Here is a 19271-nt window from a genome sequence, read left to right as displayed (position 1 = left end):
TTAAAATGAGAGTGTTTTTAATGTAGGACAATCTGTATGATATTAGACACACGTTTACATTCCAGGGTTTGGGATTTTGAATGGTTCGTATTAAATGTGTTTGTGAATAAATACTAAAAAGTCCAGACTATGTTAACTATTTTTTCATTCTCTTCCTTCATTTAAATAAAAATAGCTGTATCAGTCCAATAAGCCATAATGTGGCATACCATCCTTTTTGAGAGGTGAATATTATTGAATAAAAATGGCTGACAGAAGTGGGAAGATTCTTCCAGGACAAGTGTATATTGAAGTGGAATATGATTATGAATATGAAGCAAAAGACAGAAAAATTGTGATAAAACAAGGGGAACGCTATATCTTGGTGAAAAAGACCAATGATGACTGGTGGCAAGTCAAACCAGATGAGAATTCCAAAGCGTTTTATGTGCCAGCCCAGTATGTTAAAGAGGTCACCCGCAAAGCTCTAATGCCGCCTGTTAAGCAGGCATTTGGACTGTCAAGTAATTCTATGAAAATGATGCAGAGTCTACATCTTCAGAGATCAACAGAAAATGTGAACAAATTGCCTGAGCTTTCAAGTTTTGGAAAGCCATCGTCATCTGTTCAAGGAACAGGTCTTATTCGTGATGCCAATCAGAATTTTGGACCCAATTATATTCCAGGTCAGACTCTCAACCTGAGTCTGGACCTGACCCATAATAATGGAAAGTTTAATAGTGATTCACATTCGCCTAAAGTTGCAAGCCAGAATAGGACACGCTTATTTGGTCACTTTCCTGGTCCTGAGTTCTTAGACATAGAGAAAACTAGCTTCTCCCAGGAACAATCTTGTGATTCAGCAGGTGAAAGTTCAGAAAGAATACACCAGGATTCGGAATCTGGAGATGAACTTAGCAGCAGCTCTACTGAACAGATAAGGGTAAGATTGAAAAATGGAATGATGAAACACGTGTACCAACTTAATAAAAATATTATAGATTTTATTTTAATGAAAATGTCTATAAAAGTTAAGATTTTTTTTGTATTCAGAATACATGTGTTCTATCCTGATTTAAAGAGATGGAGACTATGAAATTACTTGTGTTCATAAAGGTTCACATTATGGTTTCCAAAATTCTCTTGTACCACTTTAGGACTACTTTAAGCGTGGATTGTTTTTTTTCCTCTCTGTTGATGATGCATAAGGTAGAAAGGATTTACTTAATTTACTCATTGGTAATTTTTTCTTTTTTACTCAGTTTGTTTTTACATGTATTCATTTTGACTTGTATCTTCAGATAATAATGGAGATATGAGGAAAGATGTCATTAGAATTTTAATTGCTAACTATTGTTTTTTGAAACTTATTTATTAACCTTGAATATTAAAAAATAATGTATACATATATATGTATATCTAGCATGCAAAACCTTTACCTCCTTTCATGCATGTTTGTGTCTTAAGTGCTTAAGTGTCCATACTTGCTTGCATTGAATGTTAGCTCGGAAAAAATTTAATGTGTCAAAAAAAATTTAATGAGTCTGTGATTTGATTTCTTTTTTTCAATACCTAATTTTATTGAGATTAATTTATCCCATTTTGTAAGTAAAGTGATTTTAAAAGTACATGTGTGAAACTGAAACTTGAAATTTGGAAAAGTCAATTTTAAACGGATAGATATAATTTTTTTTTGTCTAAAGCTTTGTTTTAAGATTCATCAAGTTGAGTCAGTGAATAATTGTGAGGCTGCTCTTAGGTGTGATCTTATTGTAATAGAAATAGTATTTTTTTTTCTGGAGGTTGTCATTTTTCTTGTGATGTTTTGAATTGAAATAGGAAAAAGGGAACGATCTCTAGAAACACTTCTGTGACTTGAGATTAAGACAGACATGAAGTAGTTTATTTTTCTGACTTTAGCAGAGTTTCTTTTCCCCAGTGTTTATGTGATACTGTAACATAGAATATACATAGTTTTCTTGAAATTTAAAAAAAAAATTACTTATTTTTGCATAGAAGAACTGGGGCGTAGGCCAGTGGTGGGGGGAGAGAGAGTGGGGAGCAGTATAGGAAGATCTACTGAAATACACTGCTAAAGGGAGCAGCAGGTGAGACAGGAGAGGTCTGTGTGCCATACGTGTGTTAGCTCCCTGGCCAGGATCGAACTTGGGCCTTTAATGTGATATCGCTGAGACTTAACCCCTATGCCAGCAGAGAGGCCCTTGGAATTATTCTGTATACTGAACTGTTGGGACTTTGGAAATACACATGTTTTCTTCCATCCATCCATCACCATAACTGGTAGATTTCACTCTTCAAATCGCATTTTGTATTTAGGGATACCAGCAGTCCTATGTTCTCTTCATTATGGTCATCTTAAATTCATTGCGATGAGGGTCATGGCTTCATATCTCTCTTGGCTCCTTAATACTGAAAATTCTATCAGGTTTCTCTAGCCAGTCCTCTTCCTAACTTCTCATGGCAACTGTTTCAAACCTTTCCCATTTTCTTCAGTTATCTGATTCAGTTGCTTTTCCCTTGCTCTTTTATCAGTTAACCTTGCCTTCTATTTCACAGCAAAAATAAAAACTAGGGGATGGAAACTACTTCAGCATGGGGAGTTAAAAGTATAGTTAAAAGTGTTGACTTTAGATTTGAATGTAGTTCCCTATCACTTAACAACTGTATGATAATTGGGGCAAATTACTGAATCTTTGTGTGTCTCAGTTTCCTCATCTTAAAAGGGGATCCTGGTTTTTGAGGGTTAAGTGGATTACTATATGTAATTACTATATGCTTACCAAACTTAGTGGCTTAATTATTGTAATTACTATATGCTTACCAAACTTAGTGGTTTAAAATAGTAAACCTTTGGGCCTCCCTGATGACGCAGGGGTTAAAGTCTAAGCACTATCAAGCTATCTATCACCAGGCACTTCAGCTTGAGTTTGATCCCCGGCCAGGCCAGGGAGTTAACCCAAGGGCATAGCAGACCTCTCCTGTCTCACCTGCTGCTTCCATTCTGGTCTATTTCAGTAGATCTGCCTGTTCTGCACCCCACTCTGTCTCTGGTGCATCTTCCTACCCCCTGCCCCCGCACCTCTGGCCTGCACCCCAGTTCTTACATGCATAAATAAATAAAAATTAATCTTTAAAAAAAGTAAACCTTTATTACCTCACAGTTTAAATCAGTAATTCAGAAGTAGTTTATTCTAAAGTTGTATGGTTCTAAAGGCTTAAGGTCTCTCATGAGGTGGCAGTCTTAATAAAGACTGGACTGGGCTGAAGTAGCTCCTTCTAAGATGCCTCACTTTGTGCTAGCAGGATCTCTTCACTGCTGCTTGAACATTATGACTATCTTTCCCCCAGAAAGGATTATCCAAGAGAGAACAAGGTGGAAGCTGCATTGTTTTCTGAATCTTAGAAGTCACACAGTTATATCCAATCAATTATACAATTCAGCCCTGTTCGTTGTGGAGGAGACAAACCAGGAGTGTGAATCTCAGGATATGAAGTTCATTGGGGGCCTTGTTAGGTGCTGGAGGTCATGAAACCTGTAGTTATTTGTACACCTCTGTAACCAACCTTTTGCCCATTCCCAGTCAATATCCACATACCCAACCCCAATGTCTCTGCTAGGGATTTTCATTTTTCTGAGTTACATTACCATTGATTAGTGTTCTTTAATTACATTTTTCATTTTGAGATGATTATAGATTCATAAGCATTTATAAGAAATAATACCTCCAGTAGTAACATCTTAAAAATACTATACTGTGTCACATTAGGATATTGACATTGGTACAGATAAGATATTGAACATTTCCATCACCACAGGTATCCCATATATTGCCCATTTTTGTTGATTTTATGTTGCCCTTTTATAGCCACACCCACTTCCACCCACTTCCACCCCTCTCTCCCTTCTTAACCCCTGGCCCCAATAATATGGTCTCTATTTCTATAATTATGCCATTTCAAGAATGTTAAATGTTAAATAACTGGAACCATATGCTAATAACCTTTTGGGATTGACTTTTTCATTCAGCATAATTATCAATATTTTGATCCAGATTGTATGTGTGTCATTATTTACTTTTTTGTTGTTGACTGGTATTTTGTGGTACACTGTACCATAGTTTATTTTTGCAGTCGCTGGTGGTGAAGATTACCTAGGATTCCTTTTGTTGACTTGCATACACCTCTCTCTCTCTCTCTCTCTCTCTCTCTCTGTGTTTGTGTATAAACACATAGAAATATTTCTGCACCAGGTTTTTGTGTGTGTGTGTGTGTGTCTACATAGCTCTTTCTTTCTTTGCCATAAATACCCAGGAATTTACAGTAGGTCTTGAAACATGTTTTGTTCCAACGCCCTTTCATTATAATGTTGGTGAGAAGAAAGAAATACATACTGATGTTGAAGGGTACGTTATTTAAGGACTTGGATTTATTATACTTTTTTTTGATTTAAAGTCGCAGTTTCTAAGAATATCAACCTTAAGTGAGGACATACTATAATAGCTAATAGCATGATAGTTGAATGTTAAGTTTAAGAAACTACCAAACTGTTTTCCAATGGTTGTGCTATTTCAGATTTCTACCAGCAGTGTATGTGATTCATTTTGTCAGCATACTTAACATTTGGTGTCACTATTTTTTATCTTAGCCACTGATAAGTTTGTAATGCTATTTTGTGACTTTTAATGTGCATTTCCCTAATGACTAAAGCTGTTGAACATCTTTTTATGTGCTTATTTGCCATCAATATATCCTTTTAATTGAAATATCTCTTCATGTCTTTTGACCATTTTCTAATTGGACTAGTTGTTTTTCTATTGTTGAATTGGGGCAATTTTTTATATAATCTAGGTTGTGAGTTGTGTACTACTCAATTGTCAAATATATGGTTTGCATATATTTTCTCCCAAGGTGTAGCTTTTTGTTTCCTCAATAGGTTCTTTTGTAGAACAGACGTTTTTAATTTTGTTGATGTCCAGCTTAGTAATTTTTCTTTTATGGATCTTGCTTTTGTGTCAAGTCTAAGAACTTGTATAACCGTATTAGTCAGGGATCGCTGGAGAAATAGAAGTAATTTAGTTAGTTCTTACACTCATTCAGAGAGGAATATTTATTTAAGGAATTAGCTCATGTGATTATAGAGTTTGGTAAGTCCAAAATCAGCAGTTTGGGATGGTACATCAGAGACCCAAGGAAAAGACAGTGTTGAAATTCAGATATGAAGGTTGTCTGCTGACAGAATTTATTCTTTTTGGGGAGAGGTCAGTCTTTTGTTCTACTCTGTTCTTCAATTGATTGGTTGAGGTGCACCCACATTGAGGGGAGTGGTCTAATTTACTCAAAAGTTCACTGATTTAGATCTTAATCACATCCCAAAACAACCTCACAGAAACATCAGTGATAGTGTTCCAACAACTCTCTGGCCCAGCCAAGCTGATATACAAAACTAATGATCACAGTAGGTGAGATCCTAAATACTACCTCATATTTTTCTAAAAAAGTTAATAGCTTTGCAGTTTGCATTTAAATCTGTTATCCATTTTGAGTTTAACTTTTGTATCTGCTGTGAGATTACATAAAGATTCCTTTCTTCTTTTTCTATGGATATCTTACTATAATATCGTTTGTTGAAAAGTAGCTTTTGTTCAATAAATTGCTTTTAATGCCTCTGTAAAAAATCAAATGGCCGTATTTGCATGAAATTATTTTTGTGTCCTTGATTCTATTTCATTTATTTATTTGTCCTTCCTCTAAGACCAACATCTTTGATTACTCTAGCTATAAAATAATTTTTGCAGTTGGGTAGACTGATTCATCCCACTATTGTCCTTTTTCAAAATTGTTTTAGCTATTGTAGAGTGCTGAATAATACACTACCATCCCTGAGCATGTAAATGTTACTTTTTTTTGGGAAGGAGGGCTTTGCAGATATGATTAGATAAAGGATTTTGATATGAGGAGATCATCCTGGATCCTACATGCAATCACAAATGTCCTTATAGGAGCTAGGCAGAAACACCACACACATAGGAGGCAGCTATGTGAGGAGGGATCAGAGAGAGAGATTCGAAGATTCAGGTCTTGAAGATAGGAGTGATTGGGCACAGTAGAATACAACTGTATCAACTGGAATATAATACTTAATGTGTAATTCTTTATATTTTTAGTTTTACAGACTGCATTGATTTTTCAAAGTTTCTTGGATTAATGCTGATTTAGTGAAATTGTTTCATTTGTAACAGAGTTGTTTTTTTTTTTTCTTCTTTCTTTACATATTCTGCATTCCATTCTGGGGTTCTTTGCCCTACTTTAAATTTATAAATTAAAAAAAAAAGCCTCTGTTGATGTTTGCTCTTTGTGCTGTGAAGTTTAGTGTGTTTTGACAGTTGCAGTAATAGAATAGTTTCATGACCCTTGTCCCCTTTACCAATACACCTTTCCTCTTTCCTCAAACCCTTGACAACCACTCATTCATTTACTTTCTCTGTAGTTTTGTCTTTTACAGAATGTGTTTTAATTTGAATAATAGAGTTGATAGCCTTTTCAGGTTGGCTTCTTTCAGTTAACAATATGTAATTTAAATTCATCCATGCCTTTTCAGGACTTGCTGGCTCATATCTTTTGTTGCTGAATTGTCCATTGTAGGGATGTACCATAATTTGTTTATCCATTCATCTGTTGAAGGACATCTTGGTTATTTTGATTTTTTGGCAATTCTGAATAAAACTGCTGTAACTGTTCACATGCAGGTTTTTGTGTTTACATACATTTTAGATAAGTTGAGTAAATATGTGGGAACTGTTGAATAGTACCTTGGGTAAGAACCTAGATTTCTGAGGGGTGGTAAGGTAAGATTGTATTTACCTTTGTAAGAAACTGTCAGACTGTCTTTCATAGTGGCTATACCATTTTGTATTCCAGTTAGTAATGAATAAAAGTTTCTGTTCCTCATCTTTACTGGCTTTTTGATATTGTTGTTTTTTTTTGATTTTAGCCATTTGCCTAGATATGTAGTATCCAATTGTTATTTTAATTTGCATTCCCCAAATATAAATGATACTGAATATCATTTTATATGCTTATTTTAACCAGTTTTGTGTCTTCTTTTGTGAAGTGTTTAGATCATTTGCTCATTTTAATTTATTTTAAAGATTCATTTTTATTTATTCATATAAGAACTGGGGTACAGGCCAGAGGTGTGAGGGGTGAGAGGATTCACCAGAGAGAGAATGGGAAGCAGAACATGCAGATCTACTGAAATGCGCTGCTGAGGGCAACAGTGGGTGAGACAGGAGAGGTCTGCTCTGCCATGTGGCTGAGCTCCTGAGTTGGAGATTGAACCCATACAGTGGATGCTGATAGCTTGATTATGCTGAGACTTAACCTCTTGTGCTACCAGGAGAGACCCGTTTGCTCCTTTTAAAATTGGGTTTATTTTCTTACTGAGTTCCTTGTATGTTTTGGATACAAATCCCTTACCAGATACATATTTTATAAGTACTTTTTCACAGCCAGTGGCTTATGTTTTCATTCTTTTAACAAGGGCTTTCATCGAGCAAAAGTTTTTAATTTTAAAAAAGTCCAAAACTTGGGCCTCCCCTGGTGGTGCAGTGGTTGAGCGCTGGGCTGCGAAGCTGCCCGCAGCCTCTGCAGCGCTGATTCATCCCCGGCCTCCGGCGAGGGTCCCACATGACGCGACAGACCTCTCCTGCCGTGCCCGCTGCTCCCCTCAGCAATGTATTTCATCAGTCTGCCTATTCTGTTCCCTGCTCTGGCTCTGGTGAATTCTCTCACCCTCTCAAGCTTCTGACTGTACCCAGTGCTTGTATAAATACATAAATAAATCTTAAAAAAAAAAAAAAGTCCAAAATTTTATTAATGAATCTTATTTATGCTAGTGTCTAAAAATTCACTACCAAACCCAGGGTCACTTAGATTTTCTCTTTGTTTTTCATTCTGGAGTTTTTATAGTTTTACTTGTTATATTTGGGTCTTTGATCCATTTTCAGTTAATTTTGTAAAAGTGTTAGGTTCATTTTTTTTTCATATATACGCCCTGTAGTTCCTAATGGTATATGGAAAAAGGGCCTCCCTTTCTTCATTGAATTTCGTTTTGTTTTTTGGTCAGTGGATTATTTATGTGGGTATGATATGGGGCTGTCTTGAACAAACAAAACTGAGGGAATCCAGTACCACCAGATACAAGAAGTCCTAACACTGTGGATGGCCAAATTGATCTATAGACTGAGGACAATCCCCATCAGAATCCTAGCGTGTTTCTTTGTCGAAAATGATAAGCTGATTTTAAACTTTAGGGCCTCCCTGGTGGCACAAGGATTTAAGACACAACCTATGAAGCTATCCTCAACCACTGAAGCATGAGTTTGATCCCTGGCCAGGGAGATAGCCACATGGCACAACAGACCTCTCCTGTCTTGCCCACTGCTCCCCTCAGCAGTGTATTTCAGTCAGTGTGCCTGTTCTGTTCCCCACTCTGTCTCTGGTGGATCCTCTCACCCCCCACGCCTCTGGCCTGTGCCCCAGTTCTTGTATGCATAAATAAATAAATCTTTAAAAAAAAACTTTATATGGAATTGTAAAGGTGACAATAAACATTTGAGAAATAGGAGGAATAACATTTTCTACTTTTGAAACTTAATGTAGAGTAACGGTAATCAAGTAATAGTTATTTTAATTTCCCTGTCTGATAATTCCAACATCTGTGCCGTATCTCAGTTTGAATCTGATGCTTGCTTTATCTATGCAGACTGTTTTTCTTGCCTTTTGCCGTGGCTTGTATATTTTTGTTGAAAGCTAGGCATGTTGACCGAGTAGTAGGAACTGAATAGGTCTGTAGAGTGAGGTATTAGGTTAATCTGGCTAGAAATTAGACTTCGTTTAATGATTCCTGTAGTTGTGGTTACTAGAGACTTCCCTCATTACTTGGCCAGCATGACCTGTGCTAACATCTGACTCTTTGCTAGTCCTTTATGTGGGATCTTTTTACTGTTTGTTCGTAGCTCTTCTGTTTCCTTCTCTGCCTTCTCCGACACTACCCTGGTGTGCGGTTTGGGATGATTGTTAATAGCCTGGCTATTAAGGAAATACAGATTCCCTGCTCCCTACTGCTGGTCATATATGGGTAGGAAGAATGGTTTTCTCTGTGGTAGCTGGCTGGAGCAAAGTGGTTACATGTATAAGTTTTCAGTTTTGCTACATTTCCCCCTTTTTTGGTCTGTGCCTGTTGGTGTTTTGAGTTGCTGACTTCCCTTTTTCAAGTCTGGGATATATGAAGCTAAAAGTAAACCTAGGGAACACACCATCATATTGTTCATTGAGTTCTGAGGTCACTAGTTGGACTCTACCTTTCAGAGTCTTACGTTTGGTTTATATTTTACATCCATCATTTTTATTTGTGTTTGGTGTGTGGAATTGGGAATAGTACATTTACTCTTTTTTCCCTGTCTTGTTAATCTTTATTTCTATGGTATTCTTCTCATCATAAACTTCCATTGCACCCTGTACTTTTCCTTTGTTGTACTCATCACATTGATGATTGTTTTGTTCCAGGGCATGCTAGTACCATATCTTGTTTATTCTGTACATCAAGTCCTTAGTAAGTACCTGGTAATAGTTGATGTGCTATGGAATTCTGACCAGTGTTCAGCCACAAGTAAATAAATGATAGTCAAATGATTTAGGAGGGCCTCCCCTGGTGGCACAGCGGTTGAGCGCTGGGCTGTGAAGCTGCCCACAGCCTCTGCAGCGCCGGTTCCATCCCCGGCTGCCAGCAAGGGTCCCTCATGGCGCGCAGACCTCTCCTGCTGCCCGCTGCTCCCCTTAGCAGCGTATTTCGTCACTCTGCCTGTTCTGCTTCTGGCTCTGGTAAATTCTCTCACCCTCCCCACTTCTGACTGTAACCTAGTGCTTGTATAAATAAATAAATAAATCTTTAAAAAAAATAAATTTCAGAGGTATCATGCCTCTGAAATAATAAAAAACCAAAAGAAACAAACAAAAAAAAAACAAAGGATTTAAGAAAACCTAGATTACTGTCCCATCAAAGATTCATATTTCTGTTTGAAAACCAATGATCTAGCAGTTCTGTAACTCTTGATTCAACATAGACTTTTCTTTAAAAAAAAAAAAAATTATTTATTTATTTATTCATACAAGCACTGGGTACAGTCAGAAGCGCGGAAGGGTGAGAGAATTCACCAGAGCCAGAGTGGGGAGTAGAGCAGGCAGAAGGACCGAAGTACACTGCTGAGGGGAGCAGCGGGCGGCAGGAGAGGTCTGCGCGCCATGTGGGACCCTCCTCTGGTGGCCGGGGAGCAGCCGGGGATCAAACCAGCGCTGCAGAGGCCGCAGGCAGCTTCGCAACCCAGCGCTCAACCACTGCGCCACTGGGGAGGCCCTCAACATGGACTTTAATGAAGAATGTTTTTAGAGAGATGGAGTTGGTGGTTGAAAGTTATAATGCACTATAGAGATTATAAAATTTGAGTCAAAAAATCATAAAATTCAACTGGGTCCCTCATTTCAAATTTCAAGCCAATGGTTGATATGAAGATAAAACTTTGAAAATCAATATGATATGTTAGTTCAGAGTTCCAAACCTTGAACTGTATAAAAATCACATGCTTTGATCATGATGTTCTATGTTCCCCTCATGATCTCATTAATGTTCCTTTAACAGATGTGTTTTTCTCAGTCTTGGGTATCAGATGTCTTAGTTCCCCATAGTTAAAAAGAGTTATCTAAAAGTAGAGAGTAGACAGTATGGAGGGTGATCTGGTTTACTCAAAATCTAACAACTTAAAAGAGTCAAGAATAAGCTTTTTTTTTTTTTAAAGATTTATTTTATTTTATACAATATCCAGGGTACAGGCCAGATACAGGGGAGGATGAGAGGATTCACCAGAGACAGAGTGGGGAACAGAACAGGCAGACTGACGAAACACACTCCTGAGGGGAGCAGCGGGCGAGACAGGAGAGGTCTGCCACGCCATGTGGGACCCTCGCCAGCCGGCCGGGATCAAACCGGTGCTGCAGAGGCTATGGACAGCTTTGTAGCGCGCTCAACCACCTGCGCCATCAGGGCAGGCCCAAGAATAAGTTTTTTAATTTGACTTTATTTGATTGACTGCAACATATTCAGAAAGTCACAAAACTCTTAGCTTGATGAAAATCATAAATCCTTTTCCCAATAAATGAATTAAATTTTGTAAAAATCCAAGGTAACCAAAGTATTCGTAAATTGAATGTTTTGAGTAAAGTAATTATGTAATAAAAATTGATAAAAATTCTTTAAGGGAATTTATAGTCTAGGTAGATGGAAATTTGGGAGAGGAGCTAGCTAGATCTACTTGAAATCACATTGGGTCAAATATGGAGTCAAAATTGAATGGTTTAGGATGACTGTCTGACATACCTTCTGTTCTCTAGGAAAAGAATCATGGTTATATTTATGGGGGCCTTTTTTCAGAAACTATGGATAGTAGAAAGCAAATATTTTATTATCTATCACTGGCTTCCTTCTAGGACCAGTTTCTTTGCTTTCTTTATTTTAACATAGATCTTTTTATCAGACCCCTCTTTCTTAATTGGTTTTGACCTTTTTTAAAGATCTGGTGAAAGCCGTAGACCATCCATTTTTATATAGGAAAGTGTCTATATAAATTCATACTTGCACTTTTGACTCACAGTCCACACACACACACACACACACTCACACACACACACACACACACTATACGTACATGCATACTTACATACATAAAATATTATATCTTCTATCTGAAGAACTGTGACCAAAATACAGGGTATAGCCACCGACTGCTCCAGGTGTTTCTCACCACAATTAGATACTCCAAAAGAAAGGCCCAGAATTTATGATATTTTGGGGGAACCTCTCACCCTAATTTAATTAAGTCTGAGGTATGCAAGATAGTATGATTGGCAGTTCCATCAGAATCACATTATTTAGGGAGGTCAGATAACCAAATAAAGGAATACTGATGGTGCTAATACCTGAAAAGGAGAAATTTAGACAGTCAAGATTAATAAATTTTCATATAGCACAGTTATTTGCTATATACTGGGATATATCTTTTGGAATATGGAATGAATGTATGTTTTAGAATTCTTGCATATTGCATATGGTCAATTGCATATAAATTGCATATAAATTCTTGCATATTGCATATGGTCAATTGCATATAAATATCTTCTCATCTGTAAATGGACTGTGATAGATTTAAATGCATGGATATTGATTTTTTTTAAAGATTTATTTGTTTATACATACAAGAACTGGGGTAGTTCTTATTTATTTATTTATTTATACATACAACAACAGGCCAGAGTTGTGGGGGATGAGAGGATTCACCAGAGACAGTGGGGAACAGAACAGGCAGATCAACTGAAATACACTGCTGAGGGGAGCAGCGGGTGAGTCAGGAGAAGTCTGCTGCGCCATGTGGGTAGCTCCCTGGCCGGGGATCGAACTCAAGCTGCAGTGGCTGCAGCCAGCTTCATATTGTGTCTTAACCCCACAAGATTTTAAAAAGCCTTAGACATTATTTTTAAAGATTAAAGTCAGAGTATCTTAATATTGTGTATTATGTACTAGAAATTTTTCTCTTTCTCTTTAGGTGTATATATGTATAATGTATACATGCACACACATAGGTAATTGTAGTATGATTGTAGTAAAGGAGCAATAGAAAACATGGTTGAAAAGATGACATAATGTTAATAGAGTCATTAAAAAAATGTGTGCATTAAAAATGTTTTCTGTTTTCACCCTGTTTTCTTCCTAGGAAAGAATTTGCTAATCTAGGTGACATATCAACAAAAACAACAGATGTAGAAACATTTTTGCATTTTTTTTTTTGAGAAAAATCTCATCTGTATGCATAGACTATCTTTAGCAATTACTTCAGTAAATGCCAGACAGATGGTTTAGATTCAGAATGACTGCTCAAATAATTTTATCACAACAATTATTTTGAAGCATGTTATAATAACACTCAAGATCAGACTCTGGAAAATCATGAATGTAACTTGGTAGATATAGACTTCTAAACCAGAGAAACTCATGCCACAGTGCCCTTTCTACAAGAAACTTCTAGAGTTATCTTTCTGTAATCTATTGTTGGATACTTCTTTATATGTTTTCCTGTTTTAAAGCATAGAGGAAAATTCAGTGATGTAAAAGTGGTTGGAAAGTAGATGCATGACAACTGTTTTTTAAGATTTATTTATTTGTGCATCCAAGAGCTGGGGTGCAGGCTAGAGGTGTGGGGGATGAGAAGGATTCACCAGAGACAGAATGGGGAGCAGAGCAGGTGGATCTACTGAAATGCACTGCTGAGGGGAGCAGCAGGTGAGACAGGAGAGATCTGCTGTTCTGTGTGGGTCAGCTCCCTGGCTGGGGATCGAACTTGTGCTACAGTGCCTACGGACAGCTATGTAGTGAGACTTAATCCTTGTGCCACCAGGGAGACCCCTGGTTTTTAATGAAGGAAATAAAAATTAAAAACTAGAAGGGATTCATTAAAATAGCATTTTTTAATGTATCATTTTTTGTTTACAACGTTTTATGTTATTTAAGGGTCTATGTTCATGCCTCTTAAGATGTGTGTTACTGCATCATACCCTCTACCACCTACAGTGTCCCATCATTGTCCATTGGGCTACCTACCCTCTTTGCTCCACCCCTTCCACTTGCCCTTTTGGTAGCCCCAGTACTACAGTTATATTTCTAGAGTTTGTGTTGGTTTATTTTTGTATGTTTCTTTATTTTGTTTTTCTATATTACACATATGAGTGAGATCATCTAGTATTTGTCTTTCTCCTTCTTGCTTATTTCACGTAACATAATTCTTTCCAGTTCCATCCATGTTGCTGCAAATGCAGATTTCCCCCCCCCCTTTTTTTTTTTTGCAATGCTAGGTAGTGTTACATTTTCCTTCTCCATTAATTTGTTGGAGATTTAATTTGTTTCCATAATTTGATTGTTGTAAATAATATTGCAGTGAACATAGGAGTGCATATATCCATTTTGAATTAGTGGTTTTGTATCCTTGGATCAGAGGAGTGGAATTATTGGAATATGTAGCAGATTTATTTTTAATGTTTTAAGAAACCTCTGCTGTTTTCTGGAGCTGGGCCAGTCTGCATTGTATCTGTCAGTGTGATAACATTTTTGCATTGAAGAAACAATTTTTTAAAGAGATTTATTTATTTATACAAGAACCGGGGTACAGGCCAGATGCATGGGAGGGTAAGAGGATTCACAAGAGACAGAACGGGGAACAGAACAGGCAGAGTGACAAAATACCCTACTGAGGGGAGCAGTGGGAGAGATGGGAGAAGTCTGCCTCACCATGTGGGGTTCGCTGGCCGGCTGCAGAGGCTGTGGATAGCTTCACAGTGTGGCGCTCAACTGCCTGTGCCACCAGGGAGGCCCCTGAAGAAACAATTTGATATCAGTTGAAGAAGTGAGGAATGTTCTTATCCCCATAAATGTACAATAGAATAATTATATCAAATGTTGACATTCTTGTTGATTTAGTTTTGTGTGCAACAATTTTTCATGGAACACCAATTTTATTTGAAAGAATAAAAACTGGTTGCTCATACTATGGCATTGGAAAGACACTTTCTAAAAAATAAAGTGAACCCATCACTTAAGGAAAACAATTGATATTTGTTACAAATGATGAAGTTCAAGTTTACAAGTGAAAAATAGAATTTTGAAAATTTGTATCTGCCACATGAATTTATAGCTTCTCAGTCTCAAGACTTTACTGATGAAAGCAGTAGTGATATTAAGGTTTCTTGTGATATTTTTTAGGAGAGACTGTCTTTCATAAATATCTGTTCACTTGTAATGTTTTTATTAATATTTTTAAATAAAGTCAGTAAATAATTTTAAAATTTATTGTATCTAATATGACAATGTCAGTAGATATAACCTACACGAATATGTAGCTCTCCCATTTCCCAAGTAATTTTTTCAAGTATGAAGGGATTCTGAGACCAGAAAGTTTGAGAATTTTTGTTTTGGTGAGAGCCCACTTTTGGTGAAGTGAAAGGGGCATTTGATTGCGGCCTTGCAGTATTCCTTGAATCTAATTGATAGTAGGTATTGGATATACATACGTGTGTGTGTGTGTGTGTGTGTTAGTGGTTTAGTGGTTGATGACAGTAGCATTTTTTGAAATAACGTTTTAAAATTTGGTTAAATTCTTCTTGACTAAACTCTTTTTAGTTAGAGAGGCAATATAGTTGTATTTTTTGTTAAAATCTGTATCAGACTGGAAAGCATATGGTTAGTAGTCTTAGTATATAGAATTAAATTTAATTTTTGGTTGCAAATATATAAGCAATATTGTGATCATATATGTAATATTAAAGTATTAGAAATTTCTTGCCTTAGAAATAGTTTATACTTTTCAGAGATTATTGCACATAAAATCACATCTCCATAAGGAAAGCACAGTGTGAAAATACTCAGTTCAAGATCTCAGAACCTTGAATATACAAAAATAGAAATGACAAAAAGTGAGACTTATGTCTCCAGTGAGGATGAAAAAGAGGAAGGAGATTTCCTGTAGTCAGACTGTTTTAAATTCTTTTTGAGTTGAAGTTAGAGAATAGAAAGCTTAGCAAAAAAAAGGGGATGAAGGGCTGCTATATTCCTTCTTCCTTAAGCATAATATTTAATGTAAGAGATACCTTAATTTGTGATAGAACTACGTTTTAAAATACTTTTAAATAAGATGAATTAGCAGCATTTCTCTCTTTTTATCTGTTTAGCTTGCTGAACTAAAATTTGAGGCGTATTTAGAGGGTAATTAATGTAAAAGGGAGTAAATAGTTCTTAATGGAATGAAAGCTCAGTTTTCCTGGGAAATAGAAATGTTTGCCTAATTGAATTTCTCTTAATAAGGCAGGGGTAGCCAGTGTCTGTTTTTCATTTACCATTTATTTAAGACTTTCAGTTGCTAACAAAATGTAAAGTCCTATCTGGTTTTTGCCTTTAAAGTATTAGTTTAGGGTATTTTAGCTCACTCTCCACTATTAGTAACTGTTGGCATATGAAACATTATCGAACCTTTCTTTAAAGAGTCAAAAGTTTATAGTCATCTTTATTATTATTACTAGTTCCCTTTATAGTATTATATTTGTTAATACTATATAGTATTATATAATACCATATAGTATTATAGCATTATATTTGTTAATATAATACTATAATTTGTAGTGGCTGCAGGTTACTTTTCGAGAAACAAAATACTATTAGATATTATTTGTCTAATTCTCCTAAACTGAAAATGTTGAAAAATTCCAGGTAACAGTTTTAGTTAGGCAGGCTCTGACTAGTATATATATTTTTAAATGCAGATGTTCACCTTTCTTTTTTTTTATTTGATAAAAAAATTCTAATCAAAAAACTTGTCTCTCTTACTCTAAGTTTAAAACAATTATTTTCCTCCTCTATGTACTCTTTGAGTTTTTACTATTATTATTATTTTTAAAGATTCATTTATTTATGCATAGAAGAACTGGGGTATAGGCCAGAGGTGCTGGGGGTGAGAGAATTCACTAGAGACGGAGTGGAGAGTAGAACAGATGGCTCTACTGAAAATACTGCTAAGAGGAGCAGTGGGCGAGACTGGAAAGGTCTGCCGTGCCATGTGGGTTAGCTCCCTGGCTGGGGATCAAACTCAGGCTGCAGTGGTGATAACGCTGAGACCTAATCCCTGTGCCACCAAGGAGGCCCTACTATTGTATTTCTGACATTCATTTAAAATCTTATAGATCTTATAGATACTATGGTGAAGGATGATTGTTGTTTTAGTGGTGGGAATGATTTAGTAACATATTTGAAGATGTGTGAACCTGTGCACCTAAATCATATATAGTGTTGTAAACCAGTGTCACCTCAATTAAGAAATGGTACAATTAAAAAAAATACGAAATATATAGATGCAGATAGACATGGTCTTATTTTTTGTGATTCTACTTGCTGAATTTTACTTGCTGTTTTGGTCAGAGCCCAGAGATCGATTTACTTAGCTTTCTTTATCTTTCTGTCCAGTGTCTTCTCCACAGGTGCAGACTATAGATATTACTAGTTAAAATCTCCTAATTACCTATGAGCACAATCTACAGTAGCTTTGTGGTTCACAGTGGGGGAGTTGTTCTGCCTTCATTCTCTTTGAGAAACTAATTGAGTGGGAGTATGTCAAATCTCTGCCTTGGGAGATCAGAGAGGTGTAGTGCTATAGTCAGAAATGTATTCGAAGTTCATTTTAAAAAATGTAGTGGGTGTGTCTTGGCACTTATTTTGTAATTTCTGACTGATTTTTTAATTTTTAATTAGCTCAAGGTACTGAAGAACCAAGAAAATTAATCTTGAGAATTGCTCTTTTCTGCTTAAAATTATCTAGTGCCTCATACTTCCACTCACTCAATAGTTAGGAGGATGACTCTGTGTATTGAATCAAGTAATCTGCTTCCTACTGAATACACTTTGGCACTTTTTATTAGTGTAGAACAAAACTAGTTGGAGAGTTAGAAACATTTTGAGCTTTAAAGTTTTGTAGTATTGGGCCTTCCCTGGTGGCACAGGCAGTTGAGTGCAGTGCTGTGAAGCTGTCTGCAGCCTCTGCAGCGCTGGTTTTATCCTGGTCGGCCGGCCAGCGAGGGTCCCACATGGCACGGCAGACCTCTCACCTGCTGCTACCCTAAGCAGTGTATTTTGTCTGTCTGCCTTTTCTGTTCCCCGCTCTGTCTATGGAGAATCCTCTCACCCTCCCGTGCATCTGGCCTGTACCCCGGTTCTTGTATAAATAAATAAATCTTTAAAAAAAAATAAAGTTTGGTAGTATCATGAACATAACCACTATACTTTCAGAATAAAAATCTAGAACATTTACTTTGATGAGGTGAGAATGTACTTCTGGGGATGGTGGGAAACAATATTTGAAATCTGAACTGAGCTATTTGGTTCCCATGTTCACAGAGGGGAGAGCATTTTTTTTTTTTAAAGATTATTTATGCATATAAGAGCTGGGGTATAGGGCAGAGGTGTGCAGGGTGGTGGTGGTGAGAGGATTCACCAGAGACAGAGTTGGGGAGCAGAATAGGCAGATTGACTGAAATATACTGCTGAGGGGAGCAGTGGGCGAGACAGGAGATGTCTACCTCGCCATGTGAATTTCTCCCTGGCTGGCTGGGGATTGAACTTGTGCTGCAGAGGCTGCGGATTGCTTCATAGTGTGGTGCTTAACCCCTTGTGCCACCAGGGAGGCCCTTAATACCTTTTTGGATATGTGATATGCAGATATTTTCTTCCATTTGATAGGGTGTCTTTTTGTTTTAATGTAGTTTCTTTTGCTGTCCAGAAGCTTATTAGTTTGATGTAGCTATTTGTTTATTTTTACTTTTGTTTCCCTTGCTATAATTAAGTCCCCAAATACATCACTGTAGTCAGTGTTGTGGAGAGTTATGCCTGTGTTTTTTAAATATATTTTATGGTTTCAAGCCTGATATCCAAGTACTTAACTCATTTTCAGTTAATTTTTGTATATGGTATGAGATAGTGGTCTAGTTTCATTCTTTTGCATGTGGCTAGCCAGTTTTCCTGACACCATTTGTGGAAAATACTTTCTTCATTAAATACTCTTTATTCCTTTCCTATAGATTAACTGTCTGGAAACTTACAGGCTTTTAATTTTATCCCATAGGTATGTATGTCTGTTTTTTATTTCTATGATGTGCTGTTTTGATTACTATAGATTTGTAGTATAGTTTGAAGTCTAACTGTTCCTAACTGTTCCTCTTTGTGAGGATTGTTTTGACTGTTTAGGGTCTTTTGTGGGTCCATGTTTATTTCAGTAATGTTTATTCTGTTTCTTTGCATTCTACCACTCAAACTTTGATAGGGGATGCTATATTTTCTAGCTAAGAATTTTTCTGAGATCATGGCAAGGCAGGGTATTTGAAAAAGGAGTCTTCACTTTCTTTCCTTTTTTTTTTTTTTTTTAAAGATTTATTTGTTTATTTATACAAGCACTGGGTACAGTCAGAAGCATGGGAGGGAGAGAGAATTCACCAGAGTGGGGAACAGAACTAGCAGACTGACGAAATATACTGCTGAGGGGAGCAGTGGACACAGCAGAAGAGGTCTGTGCGCCATATGGGACCCTCGCAGGTGGCTGGGGATCGAACTGGCACTGCAGAGGCTGCGGGCAGCT

At 36.8% G+C, this 19271-nt stretch overlaps 1 protein-coding gene across 3 annotated transcripts in view; it reads left to right on the top strand.

Annotated features, from left to right (window-relative positions):
- Positions 1 to 244: 244 nt before the first annotated feature.
- The window catches only part of ARHGAP12 (Rho GTPase activating protein 12), a gene marked incomplete at both ends in the record, with an annotated part of 82934 nt that continues 63907 nt past the window's right edge, over positions 245 to 19271 (top strand). For all 3 annotated transcript variants that reach the window (XM_084253535.1, XM_084253533.1, XM_084253534.1), the window contains one exon: positions 245 to 922. In XM_084253535.1, the coding sequence (XP_084109661.1) occupies positions 245 to 922 (678 nt within the window). The remainder of the gene's footprint in view (positions 923 to 19271) is intronic.

The sequence above is a fragment of the Talpa europaea genome (genome assembly GCF_964194135.1).
Source record: "Talpa europaea genome assembly, chromosome: 14".
NCBI classification, from domain to species: Eukaryota; Metazoa; Chordata; class Mammalia; order Eulipotyphla; family Talpidae; genus Talpa; species Talpa europaea.
This window is presented reverse-complemented; position numbering and strand designations above follow the sequence as displayed.